This window comes from Salmo trutta, chromosome 6 (assembly GCF_901001165.1).
Source record: "Salmo trutta chromosome 6, fSalTru1.1, whole genome shotgun sequence".
Lineage (NCBI taxonomy): Eukaryota > Metazoa > Chordata > Actinopteri > Salmoniformes > Salmonidae > Salmo > Salmo trutta.
The window spans coordinates 50,924,331-50,943,508 of NC_042962.1; the positions used below are offsets into that span (position 1 = coordinate 50,924,331).

At 43.4% G+C, this 19,178-nt stretch overlaps 1 protein-coding gene across 4 annotated transcripts; it reads right to left on the reverse strand.

Moving 5' to 3' along the window:
• Nucleotides 1-10,859: 10,859 nt before the first annotated feature.
• Nucleotides 10,860-18,734, reverse strand: LOC115196169 (uncharacterized). 4 transcript variants are annotated; one of them, XM_029756792.1, is made up of 8 exons: nucleotides 18,334-18,734; nucleotides 16,459-16,550; nucleotides 16,087-16,334; nucleotides 15,688-15,928; nucleotides 15,470-15,566; nucleotides 15,173-15,406; nucleotides 14,688-14,863; nucleotides 10,860-11,229 (listed from the first exon to the last, which is right to left on the reverse strand). In XM_029756792.1, the coding sequence occupies exons 2-8, from the start codon at nucleotides 16,539-16,541 to the stop codon at nucleotides 11,010-11,012; spliced, it is 1,299 nt and encodes a 432-aa protein (XP_029612652.1). In that variant the 5' UTR covers nucleotides 16,542-16,550; nucleotides 18,334-18,734; the 3' UTR covers nucleotides 10,860-11,009. The 4 variants fall into 4 exon arrangements, with proteins under 4 accessions (XP_029612652.1, XP_029612653.1, XP_029612651.1 ...); XM_029756793.1 differs by having other exon boundaries at nucleotides 10,860-11,136; nucleotides 16,459-16,589; XM_029756791.1 differs by having other exon boundaries at nucleotides 16,459-16,589.
• Between the last annotated feature and the right edge of the window lie 444 nt (nucleotides 18,735-19,178).

Genomic DNA, 19,178 nt, shown 5'->3' on the forward strand with positions numbered 1-19,178 from the left:
TTGAGGTGACCTTTGAAGAGAAGTGAAAGTTAATAATGTAGTCGCACTTGCTCCCTGGCTGCGTTTACACAGGCAGCCCAATTCTGTTCTTTCTCACAAATTGGTCTTTTGACCAATCAGATCAGCTCTTTTGCACATAATTGGGCAAAAGATCAGAATTGGGCTGCCTGTTTAAACGCAGCCTCTGATCCTTAGAGTGAAATTAAGACATTCATGACATGCAAAATACTGTATCTAATGACACTCAATGGGCCTCAAGTTCAAGTTTCAACTTTCAGCATTATTTGTCCCAGAGAGGGCAATAGTGGCTTTGCAGCAGGGGAGCACGTATGACATGAAAAACATATCAAATCCACATGGACCAGAATGGAAACAACAGCAAGGGACACAATGGAAATAAGTAATTGACTTTGTTGTATTAGCTCTGTCTAGATTTGTACTATGTGTATGTATTTGTTAAACTGTCAAATAAAAATAAATCAACCACTGCTATGAGGGATAAATATTTTTTTTAAGTCCGTTCTGGTCTGCTTAACGGGGTGGCTCTCGCATCGGCACCAATGCATTAGCAGCTGGGTCTGGTCTGCTTAGTTGACTGAATACGAACCAGAAAAAAATTAGGGAGTGGGATGTCTCGCTTCCTCTTCTGTCTCTGTGCTTACCACACACACACACACACACACACACACACACACACACACACATACACACACAGAGTCGACACACAGCTAAATACCATCATGCGCATCACCCACAATCTGCAGTTAGAATGACTGCCAAGGTAGGAAAGATTGATAAATGAGACTAAACTGTCTAAACTGCATAACCATGTCATTAACAGGTGAAATGAATCCAACCACTTACAGATTGGATTAGTTAAGATTAGTTTTATTTTGGATCTGGCACACTATGATCCACCCGCTTCCCTGGCTCCCTGTCCTGGCAAACATCACCCCCACACCAAATATAAGACTCCCATCAAGAAAGACGATTTGGAAAGACCCACCCAACAAAAATATCACCTAGATGGTAACTGTAATCAGTTATGTTATTAGCAAAAATATTGTAATCAGATTACAGATACTTTTGAAAATGTAGATGATTACTTCTTGGATTACTTTTCATTTCAGAAAGGATGTTTGCGAACAAATACATGATGACACCTTTCAGTTTCTCATCAGGATCTTGGCAGCGCTGTTCTGGATGTAGTGGTGATGACAGTAGTTCTGACTGACAACTTTACCAGGAGGAGGACTTGCCGATGTCAAACTCTTTCCATGAACCTATTATATGCTAAATTACACGTTGTTTGCTTAGCTAGCTAGGTAGCTCATGCCAAATGAATAGGTTACTATCACATATGTATGAAAATACTTGATCAATTGATGTTTACTGATCATGAAAAGCATGCAGTTACTTGCTGTATAACTCTGATGATAGAGCTAAATGTGCAATAATCAGAAATGTCTGCTTAGAAGCTGTACTGTAATTGGAAAAATACATTTCCACAATGGTGTGGGGAACATCTCATACGCGTGTTTCCTGCTCAATGTCACATCGCAAACGGGTGTATTTTGCAAAGAGGAAAAGCCTGTGTCACAGCGCACCCTTGCTGGTAGAACCGGTTGGTAGTGTTTGGGACTATAATAAAAAACAAACAGTTATACAATGTATTTAACAATGTCTTGGAAACGGCAAGTAGCCTAGTTATTCATGTTTTTTAAAGCGAATATCGTATATATTTCCGGCACCGACATCAATCAATTTCAAGAAAGATCTGAATATACCTGTTTGTAAGTCCAGGAAAAGGAGTGAATTATATCCACAAAAAGGTAGTGATGCGTAGATAAATTCACATCCAAGCACTGATATTTTTTCAAAGTTCAAATTGTTTAGTCGAATCCACCAAACGTAGCCAAACCATGGAAATGGTGTGGATATCACTGTCTACTATTTTATGCGGCAGTAGCCTCTCTCTCTCTGTCTCTGTCGCTCGCCCTCTTTTTTTCTCTGTCTCTCACTCGCCTGTGGGTCACACAATGTTGAGAAATACGTTTCATTTCCATAGGTAAACCTAGGTCATGACATCTCACATGGGCGTATGCCTGCATACTGGCTGGGAAATCCGGTTTGTATGGTTTGGTGAATAAGGTTCTATCTGCATTTTGGTAAAAATGTAGCTATTGACATAGCCTTGTTCTGTTCAATGTTCTCTAACTATTTTAATACCACAATTCATTTTAAGTTCAAAAGATACAAATTACTGACACCATTCAAACCAATGACGGTTCGGAAACTTTAAAGCCAATTATCTCAGAATAATATTTTTGCAGATAGAACTTCCTATTCCCAAACTCTTGTAATTGTCTGTCTTGTAGTGGCCTAGGCTAATGCTGTCTGTCTGCCTGTCAATTTGTCAGGTGAACTTTAGAGTGTAATGCCAGTTTCAATGCTCTCCACTGATAGACAGCACACTCGTGCGCACACACACACACACAAACACACACACACACACACACAAATATTCTCTACAGTTTGTTTTAATAGCTTTGGTACTATTTTCACAAGTATGTGGTACACATTCTCACAACTCTTAAGGGGGAGGACAATAGCTGCACTTGCAATGTCATCGTAAGGTAAGACTGATTCATCAGTGTGTGTGATAGCAGTAATAACTATTAAAACCTGAAATGTTAAATTGTAGATATGTTGCATGATGTATCTGATCAATTACATTTGTATCTAATAATATTTCCCTCTCTATGAAGAAACTCCTGAGCCAAGTAGAGGAGGTTCGTCTAGAAGAGTTGCATTGAGCAGAGGCACATGGAGAGGAGGCTCGGAAGAGTAAAGATGTACTGCCAATTGTCTCATTCATCCCCCCTCTTCTTTCCTGTAACTATTCCCCAGGTCGTTGCTGTGAATGAGAAAGTGTTCTCAGTCAACTTACATGGTAAAATAAGGGTAAATATACATGTTTTTTTACAGTATGTGAAGCTGAGTATGTTAAGTGCAATATCACCAATCTGAAATGGTGGCAGCATCTCACGATGATGGGCAGAGTTAGGTTCCTCTCCCAGTCAGTGGGCAAAGGTTGAGGGTTGAGTGTTCTGATGTGTAGCTGCTGTATCATGGCTATTAATCGAGTAATTACATACCACATTCAATTATTACACAATTCAATTAAATTAATCATATAACAATGAATTAAGTAGTAATCTGGGGTACCACGGGAAAAGTTTATTTAACGAGTTACCGTTTCCCAACTTAACTCAAGAATATCAGAAAATCTCGATATACTAGCCGTCGTCCATCAATCATTTGCTCCTATTTCAGTCTCATTCTGAACGTCGTAATATCCTATAAATCTACATGAACCCTGGTCTCCATGATGAATCAGCGATACACAAATTGGCCTAATTATTTATTTACAAACTAACTAAATAATCACACAGAATTACATAAACACACACACAGGATAGATTATATACTGATTATTAACATGATGCAATGAAAACACCTTAGTGGACTAACCCGATATGATGGCTGGTTACACAATGAAAAGTCCTTAGTGGACTAACCCAATATGATGGCTGGTTACACAATGAAAAGACCTTAGTGGACTAACCCGATATGATGGCTGGTTACACAATGAAAAGCCCTTAGTGGACTAACCCGATATGATGGCTGGTTACACAATGAAATGGGGTGGGGAACGAAAGAGCGGGAGAAGGAGAGACAAAGGAATTCAACTATCGTACATACAGTTGAATTATACGCTAATCGTAAATATGGATATTTAGCACCCTAACAACCGCTCATTCGGATTAGAAATGCAATGTGCATATTTAGGCTTGTATGTCTTTGTCGTCTCTCTCTGTTGAAATCACCCGGTCCATTTTCTGGGGAGCCAGTCAACAGAAAGTCTCTGGTTGTGTAACAGAGGTCACCATGTCCTTTGTAGTCGTAGCTTCTTGGTCTCGGAGTGTCTGTTAGAACGTATCTTCCAGAGCTGTACTACGCCGTGTTCAGCGGGCCCTGTCATCTATATTGGTGAGAGGAAATTGTTCTTTGTCTCTCGTCTTCAGTTGCGTTTCCTAGGCTAACAATGCATAAAGAGCTGCAGACTGAATGTTCCTGTGTAGTCTTCTTCTTCTTCGAGAGAGTTTCAAAGGGTCTTACCATTTTCTGTTATAGAAGTCTTTAAACCATTTAATAGCGTATTCAGCTCACGCTGCACATACAGTTGAAATCGGAAGTTTACATACACATTAGCCAAATACATTTAAACTCAGTTTTTCACAATTCCTGACATTTAGTCATAGTAAAAATTCCCTGTCTTAGGTCAGTTAGGATCACCACTTTATTTTAAGAATGTGAAATGTCAGAATAATAGTAGAGAGAATGATTTATTTCAGCTTTTATTTCTTTCATCACATTCCCAGCGGGTCAGAAGTTTACATACACTCAATTAGTATTCGGTGGCATTGCCTTTAAATTGTTTAACTTGGGTCAAACGTTTCGGGTAGCCTTCTACCTTGACTTTGTTGTCCTTAAGCCATTTTGCAACAACTTTGGAAGTATGCTCCATTTAAATAGAGACCAGACTCCGTGGAGCGGTGGCTACATGGCTGAGAAATGGTTTAAAACTAAAGACCAGTATGCAGTTGAAGCCGGAAGTTTACAAACACTTAGGTTGGAGTCATTAAAACTCGTTTTTCAACCACTCCATAAATTTCTTGTTCACAAACTATAGTTTTGGCAAGTCGGTTAGGACATCTACAACAATTGTTTACAGACAGATTATTTCACTTATAATTCACTGTATCACAATTCCAGTGGGTCAGAAGTTTACATACACTAAGTTGACTGTGCCTTTAAACAGCTGGATGTATTTGGATGTATTTGAAGGCCTACCTTCAAACTCAGTGCCTCTTTGCTTGACATCATGGGAAAATTTAAATAATTTAGCCAAGACCTCAGAAAAAAATTGTAGACCTCCACAAGTCTGGTTCATCCTTGGGAGAAATTTCCAAACACATGAAGGTACCACGTTCATCTGAACGAACAATAGTACGCAAGTATAAACACCATGGGACCACACAGCCGTCATACCGCTCAGGAAGGAGACATGTTGTCTCCTAGAGACGAACGTACTTTGGTGCGAAAAGTGCAAATCAATCCCAGAACAACAGCAAAGGACCTTGTGAAGATGCTGGAGGAAACAGGTACAAAAGTATCTATATCCACAGTAAAACGAGTCCTGTATCGACATAACCTGAAAGGCCGCTCAGCAAGGAAGAAGTCACTGCTCCAAAACTTCCATAAAAATGCCAGGCTACAGTTTGCAACTGCACATCGGGACAAAGATCGTACTTTTTGGAGAAATGTCCTCTGGTCTGATGAAACAAAAATAGAACTGTTTGGCCATAATGACCATTGTTATATTTGGAGGAAAAAGGGGGAGGCTTGCAAGTCGAAGAACACCATCCTAAACGTGAAGCACGGAGTGGCAGCATCATGTTGTGGGGGTGCTTTGCTGCAGGAGGGACTGGTGCACTTCACAAAATAGATGGCATCATGAGGGTGGAAAATTAAGTGTATATATTCAAGCAACATCTCAAGACATCAGTCAGGAAGTTAAAGCTTGGTCGCAAATGTGTCTTCCAAATGGACAATGACCCCAAGCATACTTCCACAGTTGTGGCAAAATGGCTTAAAGACAACAAAGTCAAGGTATTGCAGTGTCCATCACAAAGCCCTGACTTCAATACCATAGAAAATTTGTGGGCAGAACTGAAAAAGCGTTTGCGAGCAAGGAGGCCTACAAACCTGACTCAGTTACACCAGCTCTGTCAGGAGGAATGGGCCAAAATTCACCCAACTTATTGTGGGAAGTTTGTGGAAGGCTACCTGAAATGTTTGACCCAAGTTAAGCAATTTAATGGCAATGCTACCAAATACTAATTGAGTGATGTAAACTTCTGACCCACTGGGAATGTGATGAAAGAAATAAAAGCTGAAATGAATCATTCTCTCTACTATTATTCTGACATTTCACATTCTTAAAATAAAGTGGTGATCCTAACTGACCTAAGACAGGGCATTTTTACTAGGATTAAATGTCAGGAATTGTGAAAAACTGAGTTTAAATGTATTTAGCTAAGGTGTATGTAAACTTCCAACTTCAACTGTATGTATTCTAAGAATACTGAAGGACAACATTATAAGCTATGAATTTAAAGTACACTTTAAAAAGTACACAAAGCACAGTCAATCCTACTCATTGTAAAGGGGCTTTATTATAATTACTTTAAGTACAGATAAAATGAAATACATTTAAAAAATACTATTCATACTTTCATTACATTTGTAATACACTTAAAGATAGAATCAGCCAGAGGCGGAAATCCCAGGGGGGGGGGGGGGGGGGGCACGACCCCCCTATCCTGGGAATAATATGATTTGTCCCCCCCAATATATCACTGAAACATAACTATGTAATTTAAATAATATTAATAATACGCAATGAAAGCAATTGTGCTGATTATAGACACTTAATAGCGCGTTTTTAAGTTTCAAAAGATTGCGACCCCCCACACCTTTGCCTCACAATGGTTTGATCCACTGCCAGTTCTTTAGTTGGCAAGGTAACAGAGGGGTCGTGTCTACTGTCTGAAAGGCACTCAATGAACGTAACTGACGTGAGGTTAATCCAGTCAATCACGCACACACACTAGCTGAATATGCAGAGCTAGCCCGCAAATATTAATTATTAAGCTAGCTAGTACCTATTCCATTTATGTGGCGTCGTCAAAGATGGAATCTTTGCTATCGTCAATTTATTCCAAGATCAGCATGCAGATGATGTAAGTTAGTGCTTCAAAGTCCCTGTGATAAGGTTAGCGATTGTCACGGTTGTCGTCGGTGAAGGTGGACCAAAACGCAGCAGGTACTTGTATGCTCATCTTGACGTTTATTTAATAACTTTCAAAAATGAACGTACAAAATAACAATAACAAAAACAAAAGAACGAACGAACAACTACAAACAGTCTGGCTAAGCATAAGGCTTACACACAGAACAATCACCCACAAAATCCAAACACAAACACACCCTACTATATGGGACTCTCAATCAAAGGCAGATAGACAACACCTGCCTTCAACTGAGAGTCCCAACCCCAATTAACCTAACATAGACATACACTCACTAGACTCCACATAGAAATACTTAAACATAAACCAAAACCCGGAATTACTAAATCAACCACCCTTTTAACAAAACACACCACCCTGAACCACATAAAACAAATACCCTCTGCCACGCCCTGACCAAACTACAAAAACAATTAACCTTATACTGGCCAGGACGTGACAGTACCCCCCCCTTAAAGGTGCTACCCCGGAAGCACCTTAACAAAAAATAACCCCAAGCAACACAAAAAGAAAAATTCCCCTTTTCTAAAGGGAGGGAAGGGAGAGTGGCTGCCGTCAACGACGACACTGTGCTACACCCCCCCTCCCCAACCCACCTATTTCTGGAGGTGGCTCCGGCTCAGGCCGTTCCAGGCTGTCTGGGCAGTCTGGCAGCTCGGGACAGTCTGGGCAGTCTGGCGGCTCGGGACAGTCTGGCGGCTCGGGAATGTCTGGGCAGTCTGGCGGCTCGGGACAGTCTGGGCAGTCTGGCGGCTTGGGACAGTCTGGGCAGTCTGGCGGCTCGGGACAGTCTGGGCAGTCTGGCGGCTCGGGACAGTCTGGGCAGTCTGGCAACTCGGGACAGTCTGGGCAGTCTGGCAACTCGGGACAGTCTGGGCAGTCTGGCAACTCGGGACAGTCTGGGCAGTCTGGCAACTCGGGACAGTCAGGGCAGTCTGGCCACTCCGGCAGTTCAGGGCAGTCTGGCCACTCCGGCAGTTCAGGGCAGTCTGGCCACTCCGGCAGTTCAGGGCAGTCTGGCCACTCCGGCAGTTCAGAGCAGTCAGGCCACTCGGGCAGTTCAGGGCAGTCTGGCCACTCCGGCAGTTCAGGGCAGTCTGGCCACTCCGGCAGTTCAGGGCAGTCTGGCCACTCCGGCAGTTCAGCGCAGTCTGGCCACTCCGGCAGTTCAGCGCAGTCTTGCCACTCCGGCAGTTCAGCGCAGTCTGGCCACTCCGGCAGTTCAGCGCAGTCTGGCCACTCCGGCAGTTCAGCGCAGTCTGGCCACTCCGGCGACTGTTGACTGGCGGGCAGCTCCGACGACTGTTGACTGGCGGGCAGCTCCGACGACTGTTGACTGGCGGGCAGCTCCGACGACTGTTGACTGGCGGGCAGCTCCGACGACTGTTGACTGGCGGGCAGCTCCGACGACTGTTGACTGGCGGGCAGCTCCGACGACTGTTGACTGGCGGGCAGCTCCGACGACTGTTGACTGGCGTGCAGCTCCGACGACTGTTGACTGGCGTGCAGCTCCGACGACTGTTGACTGGCAGGCAGCTCCGACGACTGTTGACTGGCAGGCAGCTCCGACGACTGTTGACTGGCAGGCAGCTCCGACGACTGTTGACTGACGGGCAGCTCTGACGACTGTTGACTGGCGGTGCTGGGTTTACGCACTTGAACGCTAGTGCGGGGAGCGGGAACAGGACGAGTCGGACTGGGTTGACGCACTTCCGGGTCCGCACGAGAGACAGGAGCTGGAAACCCAGGGCTATGGAGGCGCACAGCCGGTCTAGATCTTACCTCCTGCACAACCCGCCTTAGCTGGATGGAACTAGTAGCCCTGTACGAGCGGGGTGCTCGTACAGGGCAGACTGGGCTGTGCAGGGGCTTGATGGTAGCCGTGCGTAGAGCGGGAGTTGGGTAGCCTGGTCCTCGGAGGTGTACCGGCGACCAGATGCGCTGCGCAGGCATCCTCCTACCAGGCTGGATGCCCGCTCTAGCACGGCACCTGCGAGGGGCTGGAATAACTCGCACCGGAATGTGCGTGCGTATGGGTGAGATAGTGCGCTTCTCCGCGAAACATAGCGTTCTCCACCCCATACGCTCCTCCATATAACCACGGGTAGCTGGCCTCCGGCTCTTCCTAGGCCTAGCCAAACTACCCGTGTGCCCCCCCAAAAAAAAATCTTGGGGGTGCCTCTCGTGCTTCAACGCCAGTCTTGTCCCTCGGAAAAGTTCCCGGTCCATACCAGCCTTACTCCTTTCCTCTCTCTCGCGTACCACCTGTTTCCAAGGAAGGCGATCTTTTCCTGCTTGGATCTCCTCCCAAGTGTAGGAGCCTTCTCCCTCCAAGATCTCCTCCCAAGTCCATCTCTCTCGTTTGTCCACTTCGAATTTCCTCCGCTCCTTCCTCTGCTGCTTGGTCCTGGTTAGGTGGGTGATTCTGTCACGGTTGTCGTCGGTGAAGGTGGACCAAAACGCAGCAGGTACGTGTATGCTCATCTTGACGTTTATTTAATAACTTTCAAAAATGAACGTACAAAATAACAATAACAAAAACAAAAGAACGAACGAACAACTACAAACAGTCTGGCTAAGCATAAGGCTTACACACAGAACAATCACCCACAAAATCCAAACACAAACACACCCTACTATATGGGACTCTCAATCAAAGGCAGATAGACAACACCTGCCTTCAACTGAGAGTCCCAACCCCAATTAACCTAACATAGACATACACTCACTAGACTCCACATAGAAATACTTAAACATAAACCAAAACCCGGAATTACTAAATCAACCACCCTTTTAACAAAACACACCACCCTGAACCACATAAAACAAATACCCTCTGCCACGCCCTGACCAAACTACAAAAACAATTAACCTTATACTGGCCAGGACGTGACAGCGATAAACTGAATTCCAAACTGAACAGAACTACACTCTTCTACCATTGTCTTAAATATATTTAATGGTCTCGTTGCAAAAGCTAAATTGTCGCAAGGGAACTTTTATTTATTGATTTTATTTCACCTTTATTTAACCCGGGTAGCAAAGATTATAGCAAACACCACTGAAACGGAATTGGTGCTCGCTAGCTTTGCAAATTCAGCTATTGTTGGAAGCCAGCCAATATGAAACAAACTATTAAAATTACAAAAGGCTGCAGCATATGTGTAAATGGTGAACTCATACAGCTGTCAAGTCTTGTCATTTCAATCCGTTTCACATTTGCTAGCTACCTTTTAAATCGAAGCCCAAATAGAATGATAGAAGATAAGATGATAGAAGCCCATCTCCTACTGTAAATAACCTACACACACATGTAGCCAGGCAGCCAGCCAGGTAGAAAAATGGCAGAAAAATAAAAGACGGACATCAGAGTATTTTTCAGTACACCAAAACGCAAAGTAAGAACCCTAGTAGCCTAATATCTCAAAGACTACTTGATAAAATGTTCATAAGAAAGAAATGAAATTCTAATGGAAATGTTTCACAATGATGTCATTAGGCAGAGCAGGCAACAGATGGCACACAGACAGCAGAGTTGGGGACAGATATGCAGGGACAGACTGGCAGAGACAGGGAGTTTCAGGGAAGTTTGTTGAGTCTTTGTTTGGCAACATTATGAAAGGTTCTCAATTTTTTTGACTTGTAAAATAGGAACATAATTGGAAAATGCCATGGATACCCCCACTCTCAACTTAAACTGGTGACTGAACTAAGATTTGTTAAAGGCAATGGTATTGCTGTTGTGATTAGTTGTGTTGTTTTGCGTACCGGTAGTTAGGAGTACGGCAAACACCTTATTTCTTTGGTTCCTCAATATACATTTACCATATTACAATGTAGGCTATGTGTTACAGCACTACTTTTGGTGTCCCCCTCAGTAATTGCTCTTGAGAAAATTTCATGTAATTGTCCCCTCCAAAGTTGATATCAGATTTTTGCCCCTGGAATCAGCGATATGACGTAGAGGCACAAAGTACACAGCATAGCGATTCAATGTCTGCAACAACTAAGAGCGTTCAAGTGTGGGGCTAAACTTCTCTGCAGGTTTGGTTCAGCATGAAGCAAATCCATTCACATGCGCAGTAGTCCTGCCTTCTCCAATGCTTTATCTACATTAGGCACCAGTTGTTTCTCGTAGTCCCAGATCCTCTTGTCTTCATGCAGCTCCTCCTTGGTCAGTCCTCCTCGTAGGGGAACTCTGACATGGATGATATGACACACGTTAGGAGGAACCTTCACTGTCTGCCCGAAGTTACGCAGCACAGAGTGGACCGACGTCTGCTCCACTGCCCTAGGGTCAGAGACACAGGAGGGTTGTTAGACAGAGTGGACTGATGTCTAATCCACTGCCCTGGGGTCAGAGACACAGAAGGGTTGTTAGACAGAGTGGACCGACGTCTGCTCCACTGCCCTGGGGTCAGAGACACAGAAGGGTTGTTAGACAGAGTGGACCGACGTCTGCTCCACTGCCCTGGGGTCAGAGACACAGAAGGGTTGTTAGACAGAGTGGACCGACGTCTGCTCCACTGCCCTGGGGTCAGAGACACAGAAGGGTTGTTAGACAGAGTGGACCGATGTCTGCTCCATTGCCCTGGGGTTGTTAGACAGAGGTTGTATTCTATTCTAACCTGGCTCGTACATTCATCTTGTAGGGTTGGTAGATTCTAACCAGAGCCCTATACTACAAACTCTGAGCTCAACTCGAGATATTACTCACAAATGTGGCTCACCTTTTATCCAGGTACACTTCTATGGCAAAGTATCCTTAGGAACTAACCTGCTCCGAGGCAGGCTAACTCAGGGCTAACTACTTATCCTGAATGAAATGTCTGAGCCGGGAGTTCAGGACCAATGAGATAAGGTTCCCATCATCCCTTTGATTTGAAGAGGACCACTGATTAAATATTGTATTAACCAAATGCTTTTTTGTGTAAAAAAATGGTAGTATTAAAATAGCTATCACATTACACATTTAGTAATGACAGTATGCATTTGAAACATCACTCACAGTATGACTTTTGTATGACTTTATAAAATTATTTTATTTATTGTAGGGGAAAAAAGGTGCTTGTGCATTGATAAACACACCAAAGACGGCATGAACGATACGTAATTAAAGAAAGTGTAACGGTCGTCGTAGTAAGTGGACCAAAGCGCAGCGGGTTGAGTGCTCATTATATATTTATTTTTGAACACTTAACTATGAAAACAAACCGTACAAACGAACAGGATTACAGGCTAAACACAGCTATGCAATCACAACTTCCCACAAAATCCAAACAAAACACACCCCTCTATATAGGACCTTCAATCAGAGGCAACGAGGAACAGCTGCCTCCAAATCAATAAACTAAACATAGAACTAAAAAGACTAGACGAAATCATAGAAATATACTAACACCCCTCTACATAAACACACACCCCAAACCACATAAAACAAATACCCCCCTGCCACGTCCTGACCAAACTACAATAACAAATAACCCCTTTACTGGTCAGAACGTGACAGAAAGACGGCACTTCTAATAACCTTTTTCACTCCATAACCTGCAGAATTTGCAAGATAGCTTTAATTTCATGTTGATTTTGGAAAGAATTTAAATGTGGCACTGACTTGCCCATGGATTTATGTTTCAGCTTTGTCTCTGAAGAGTTCGGAGATCGACTAGCCACGTGCGACATGGATGAGCAGTTATAAGTCTGCAAGAGTGAGCGGCAGGAGGACAAGCAATATCCACTGAAAATTCTGAGTATATCTAGTTAGCTTCTTAGTATACTACTCTGGGCCATAGTATCATCTTGGAGGGGTATTAGGTTCTAACCTGGGCTGTACTATCATCTTGGAGGGGTGGTACATTTTAACCTGGGCTGTACTATCATCTTGGAGGGGTGGTAGATTCTAACCTGGGCTGTACTATCATCTTGGAGGGGTGGTAGATTCTAACCTGGGCCGTACTATCATCTTGTAGGGATTGTAGGTTCTAACCTGGGCTGTACTATCATCTTGTAGTGGTGGTCAATTTTAACCTGCGCCGTACTATCATCTTGGAGGGATTGTAGATTCTAACCTGGGCTGTACTATCATCTTGGAGGGGTGGTACATTTTAACTTGGGCCGTACTATCATCTTGGAGGGATTGTAGATTCTAACCTGGGCTGTACTATCATCTTGTAGGGGTGGTAAATTCTAACCTGGGCTGTACTATCATCTTGTAGGGGTTGTAGATTCTAACCTGGGCAGTACTATCATCTTGGAGGGATTGTAGATTCTAACCTGGGCTGAACTATCATCTTGTAGGGATTGTAGAGTCTAACCTGGGCTGTACTATCATCTTGTAGGGATTGTAGATTCTAACCTGGGCTGTACTATCATCTTGGAGGGGTGGTAAATTCTAACCTGGGCTGTACTATCATCTTGTAGGGATTGTAGATTTTAACCCGGGCTGTACTATCATCTTGTAGGGATTGTAGATTCTAACCTGGGCTGTACTATCATCTTGGAGGGGTGGTAAATTATAACCTGGGCTGTACTATCATCTTGTAGGGATTGTAGATTTTAACCTGTGCTGTACTATCATCTTGGAGGGGTGGTAGATTCTAACCTGGGCTGTACTATCATCTTGGAGGGGTGGTAGATTCTAACCTGGGTCGTAGTATCATCTTGTAGGGATTGTAGGTTCTAACCTGGGCTGTACTATCATCTTGTAGGGGTGGTAAATTTTAACCTGCGCCGCACTATCATCTTGGAGGGATTGTAGATTCTAACCTGGGCTGTACTATCATCTTGGAGGGGTGGTAAATTTTAACCTGGGCCGTACTATCATCTTGGAGGGATTGTAGATTCTAACCTGGGCTGTACTATCATCTTGTAGGGGTGGTAAATTCTAACCTGGGCTGTACTATCATCTTGTAGGGGTTGTAGATTCTAACCTGGGCTGTACTATCATCTTGTAGGGATTGTAGATTCTAACCTGGGCTGTACTATCATCTTGTAGGGGTTGTATATTCTAACCTGGGCTGTACTATCATCTTGGAGGGGTTGTAGATTCTAACCTTGGCTGTACTATCATCTTGGAGGGGTTGTAGATTCTAACCTGGGCCGTACTATCATCTTGGAGGGGTGGTAGATTCTAACCTGGGCTGTACTATCAACTTGGAGGGGTGGTAGATTCTAACCTGGGCCTTACTATCATCTTGGAGGGGTTGTAGATTCTAACCTGAGCTGTACTATCATCTTGGAGGGGTGGTAGATTCTAACCTGGGCTGTACTATCATCTTGGAGGGATTGTAGATTCTAAGCTGGGCCGTACTATCATCTTGGAGGGGTGGTAGATTCTAACCTGGGCTGTAGTATCATCTTGGAGGGGTTGTAGATTCTAACCTGGGCTGTACTATCATCTTGGAGTGGTGGTAAATTCTAACCTGGGCTGTACTATCATCTTGGAGGGGTGGTAGATTCTAACCTGGGCTGTACTATCATCTTGTAGGGATTGTAGATTCTAACCTGGGCCGTACTATCATCTTGGAGGGGTTGTAGATTCTAACCTGGGCTGTACTATCATCTTGTAGGGATTGTAGATTCTAACCTGGGCCGTACTATCATCTTGTAGGGATTGTAGATTCTAACCTGGGCTGTACTATCATCTTGGAGGGGTGGTAGATTCTAACCTGGGCTGTACTATCATCTTGGAGGGGTTGTAGATTCTAACCTGGGCTGTACTATCATCTTGGAGGGGTGGTAGATTCTAACCTGGGCCGTACTATCATCTTGGAGGGGTGGTAGATGCGATAGTCTGGCTCCTCTCTGTAGATGTGCTCCATGATGTTGATCCCTGGAACATCCCGCCAGCGGGGTCGTTCAAACCTTCCACTGGGCTCAAACTGGGACTTAGGGAAGATGTGGTTCTCTATGAGGAACACTTCGGCCTTGGGAGATGGAGGGTGGAGTGAGAGGTGAAAGAGAGAGAGAATTAATTCAGATTATTTTCCTTCATATGTGATCTATTTTTCTCACTGTCCACACTATTGTATTTTGACTCATATCAGACTTGCACATTCACACTGAAAAATGCTGTTTACAAATTGGGGAAAATATCACATTTCTTTCAGATGTGCCAAATAATTGAGGAAAAAAATCTGCATTTGGATGCCTGTGTAAACACAGCCTAACATATGCATACTACACACGTAATGATCTACACACATACACCGTACTTCCCTGAGTCCTCCCCCTACCTTTGGGTTTTGCCTCTGAAGTACATCCATCATCTGGGGCAGGGTTTGATGCTGGTATGGAGCTATAATCTCATCGATGTCGTTTAGCAGTACATAGCGTGACTGATACATATGTCTGTAGACACAGTCATTTAGAGTGGTCAACTGGCCGTAGTAGTGGATGTCCCCTCCATGTTCACTGGGCTGCCACCCACGGGACGGGTTCATGTGTTGGTCGATAGGCCAGGGCACCACCTGCATTCAATCAATCAGTTAATGAATCCTATCTATCCATCCATCCAATCAATTCATTCCTACCTCCACAAAGCCCTCCTGTGTGTAACTCTGTAGCAGTCTCTCCAGGTCTGGTCCACAGCTGGTGTTATACACCACAACATGCTGCACTCCCAACAACCTGCAACATAGCAATCAATCAATTAACCAATCAACCAATCAATTAACCAATCAAGCAATCCATCAATCAAACAATCAAGCAATCCATCAATCAATGAACCAATCACTCAATCAATACTCACTTGTACATCTCCAGAGTCTGGGTGACCTGAAGCACATTGTTATAATCACCAAATAAATTGGACCAACAGACAGTGAAGTTGAACTGAAACTCCTCTTCCTCCCTTTTCACTTGGTTCTGGATGCGGAGGAAGGTTTGGTTCTGAGCGAGCTTGGCGTCAGCTTGTGTGGCGAGGGTCACGTGTGACGGGTTGCAGTCGGGAAGATTCGGACAAAGGACGTCGGTCGTCACGAAGCGGAAACCTTTATCCCAATATAGAACAGGGACATATAATTACTGTATAGTGTAAACTAAATCAACAAACTAATCAGCTAAACACCAAGCCCCTTATTTCATTGATTCAGTTGTTAATTCAGGTGTGTCAGTGCAGGGCTAAAACCAAATAGTAAATAGCAGGTACCAAAGTGATCAGAGTGCATCTGGACTTCAGCCTTCCTTCCATTAGCCCAGTGAGTCCCACAGTAGAACACACAGTACAGAGGCTGGACAGAGTCTCGTCTGAAGATACTGATGATGCGTACGGAGCTTCCCTCCAAACGATGTTCCTTGTAGGCCCCCACCATGAAGTGTTTGGTGTCGTTGACAGGCGTGATGGACTGGTCAGAGATGTGGTGCGGATAGAGGTGCTGGTGGTTGCCTGGCTGTGACCTGAGGAATCATGGACACATGTTATATTTCTACAGCAGAAATGTGTGTCCCAGACAATGTTTTGGCACTTTTATTACTGATCACACTTTTATTTATTGATTGTACGGCAGAGGCTTCACGGTACCTGGACAATGTGAAGATGAAGTAGACCATAACTGCCAGAGCAGAAACTATCAGTAAAGGGAACATACGCGTCTTCACCGTCATAAGCCAGATCTAGGAAGGTAGTTTATAGAAGGCGAAGATTGAGGTGACCTTTGAAGAGAAGTGAAAGTTAATAATGTAGTCGCACTTGCTCCCTGGCTGCGTTTACACAGGCAGCCCAATTCTGTTCTTTCTCATAAATTGGTCTTTTGACCAATCAGATCAGCTCTTTTGCACATAATTGGGCAAAAGATCAGAATTGGGCTGCCTGTTTAAACGCAGCCTCTGATCCTTAGAGTGAAATTAAGACATTCATGACATGCAAAATACTGTATCTAATGACACTCAATGGGCCTCAAGTTCAACTTTCAACTTTCAGCATTATTTGTCCCAGAGAGGGCAATAGTGGCTTTGCAGCAGGGGAGCACGTATGACATGAAAAACATATCAAATCCACATGGACCAGAATGGAAACAACAGCAAGGGACACAATGGAAATAAGTAATTGACTTTGTTGTATTAGCTCTGTCTAGATTTGTACTATGTGTATGTATTTGTTAAACTGTCAAATAAAATAAATCAACCACTGCTATGAGGGATAAATATTTTTTTAAAGTCCGTTCTGGTCTGCTTAACGGGGTGGCTCTCGCATCGGCACCAATGCATTAGCAGCTGGGTCTGGTCTGCTTAGTTGACTGAATACGAACCAGAAAAAAATTAGGGAGTGGGATGTCTCGCTTCCTCTTCTGTCTCTGTGCTTACCACACACACACACACACACACAGTCGACACACAGCTAAATGCCATCATGCGCATCACCCACAATCTGCAGTTAGAATGACTGCCAAGGTAGGAAAGATTGATAAATGAGACTAAACTGTCTAAACTGCATAACCATTTCATTAACAGGTGAAATGAATCCAACCACTTACAGATTGGATTAGTTAAGATTCGTTTTATTTAGGATCTGGCACACTATGATCCACCAGCTTCCCTGGCTCCCTGTCCTGGCAAACATCCCCCCCACACCAAATATAAGCCTCCCATCAAGAAAGACGATTTGGAAAGACCCACCCAACACAAATATCACCTAGATGGTAACTGTAATCAGGTATGTTATTAGCAAAAATATTGTAATCAGATTACAGATACTTTTGAAAATCTAGATGATTACTTCTTGGATTACTTTTAAATTCAGAAAGGATGTTTGCGAACAAATACATGATGACACCTTTCAGTTTCTCATCAGGATCTTGGCAGTGCTGTTCTGGATGTAGTGGTGATGACAGTAGTTCTGACTGACAACTTTACCTGGAGGTGGACTTGCCGATGTCAAACTCTTTCCATGAACCTATTATATGCTCAATGACACGTTGTTTGCTTAGCTAGCTAGGTAGCTCATGCCAAATGAATAGGTTACTATCACATATGTATGAAAATACTTGATCAATTGATGTTTACTGATCATGAAAAGCATGCAGTTACTTGCTGTATAACTCTGATGATAGAGCTAAATGTGGAATAATCAGAAATGTCTGCTTAGAAGCTGTACTGTAATTGGAAAAATACATTTCCACAATGGTGTGGGGAACATCTCATACGCGTGTTTCCTGCTCAATGTCACATCGCAAACGGGTGTATTTTGCAAAGAGGAAAGGCCTGTGTCACAGCGCACCCTTGCTGGTAGAACCAGTTTGGAGAGTTTGGGACTATAATAAAAAACAAACAGTTATACAATGTATTTAACAATGTCTTGGAAACGGCAAGTAGCCTAGTTATTCATGTTTTTTTAAGCGAATATCGTATATATTTCCGGCACCGACATCAATCAATTTCAAGAAAGATCTGAACATACCTGTGTGTAAGTCCAGGAAAAGGAGTGAATTATATCCACAAAAAGGTAGTGATGCGTAGATAAATTCACATCCAAGCACTGATATTTTTTCAAAGTTCAAATTGTTTAGTCGAATCCACCAAACGCAGCCAAACCATGGAAATGGTGTGGATATCACTGTCTACTATTTTATGCGGCAGTAGCCTCTCTCTCTCTGTCTCTGTCGCTCGCCCTCTTTTTTTCTCTGTCTCTCACTCGCCTGTGGGTCACACAATGTTGAGAAATACGTTTCATTTCCATAGGTAAACCTAGGTCATGACATCTCACATGGGCGTATGCCTGCATACTGGCGGGAAATCCGGTTTGTATGGTTTGGGATGATAAGGTTCTATCTGCATTTTGGTGAAAATGTAGCTATTGACATAGCCTTGTTCTGTTCAATGTTCTCTAACTATTTTAATACCACAATTAATTTTAAGTTCAAAATATACAAATTGCTGACACCATTCAAACCAATGACGGTTCGGAAACTTTAAAGCCAATTATCTCAGAATAATATTTTTGCAGATAGAACTTCCTATTCCCAAGCTCTTGTAATTGTCTGTCTTGTAGTGGCCTAGGCTAATGCTGTCTGTCTGCCTGTCAATTTGTCAGGTGAACTTTAGAGAGTAATGCCAGTTTCAATGCTCCCCACTGATAGACAGCACACTCGTGCGCACACACACACACACACACACACACACACACACACACACACACACACACACACACACACACACACACAAATATTCTCTACAGTTTGTTTTAATAGCTTTGGTACTATTTTCACAAGTATGTGGTACACATTCTCACAACTCTTAAGGGGG

Coding starts and splice junctions, on each gene's coding strand:
- LOC115196169 (XM_029756792.1), bottom strand. CDS start 16,541: ATGACGGTGAAGACGCGTATGTTCCCTTTACTGATAGTTTCTGCTCTG. Junction 15,929..16,086: donor GATGCACTCTGATCACTTTG/GTACCTGCTATT, acceptor ATTGGGATAAAG/GTTTCCGCTTCGTGACGACC. Junction 11,230..14,687: donor AAGATGATAGTACGGCCCAG/GTTAGAATCTAC, acceptor CTCTGACCCTAG/GGCAGTGGAGCAGACGTCGG.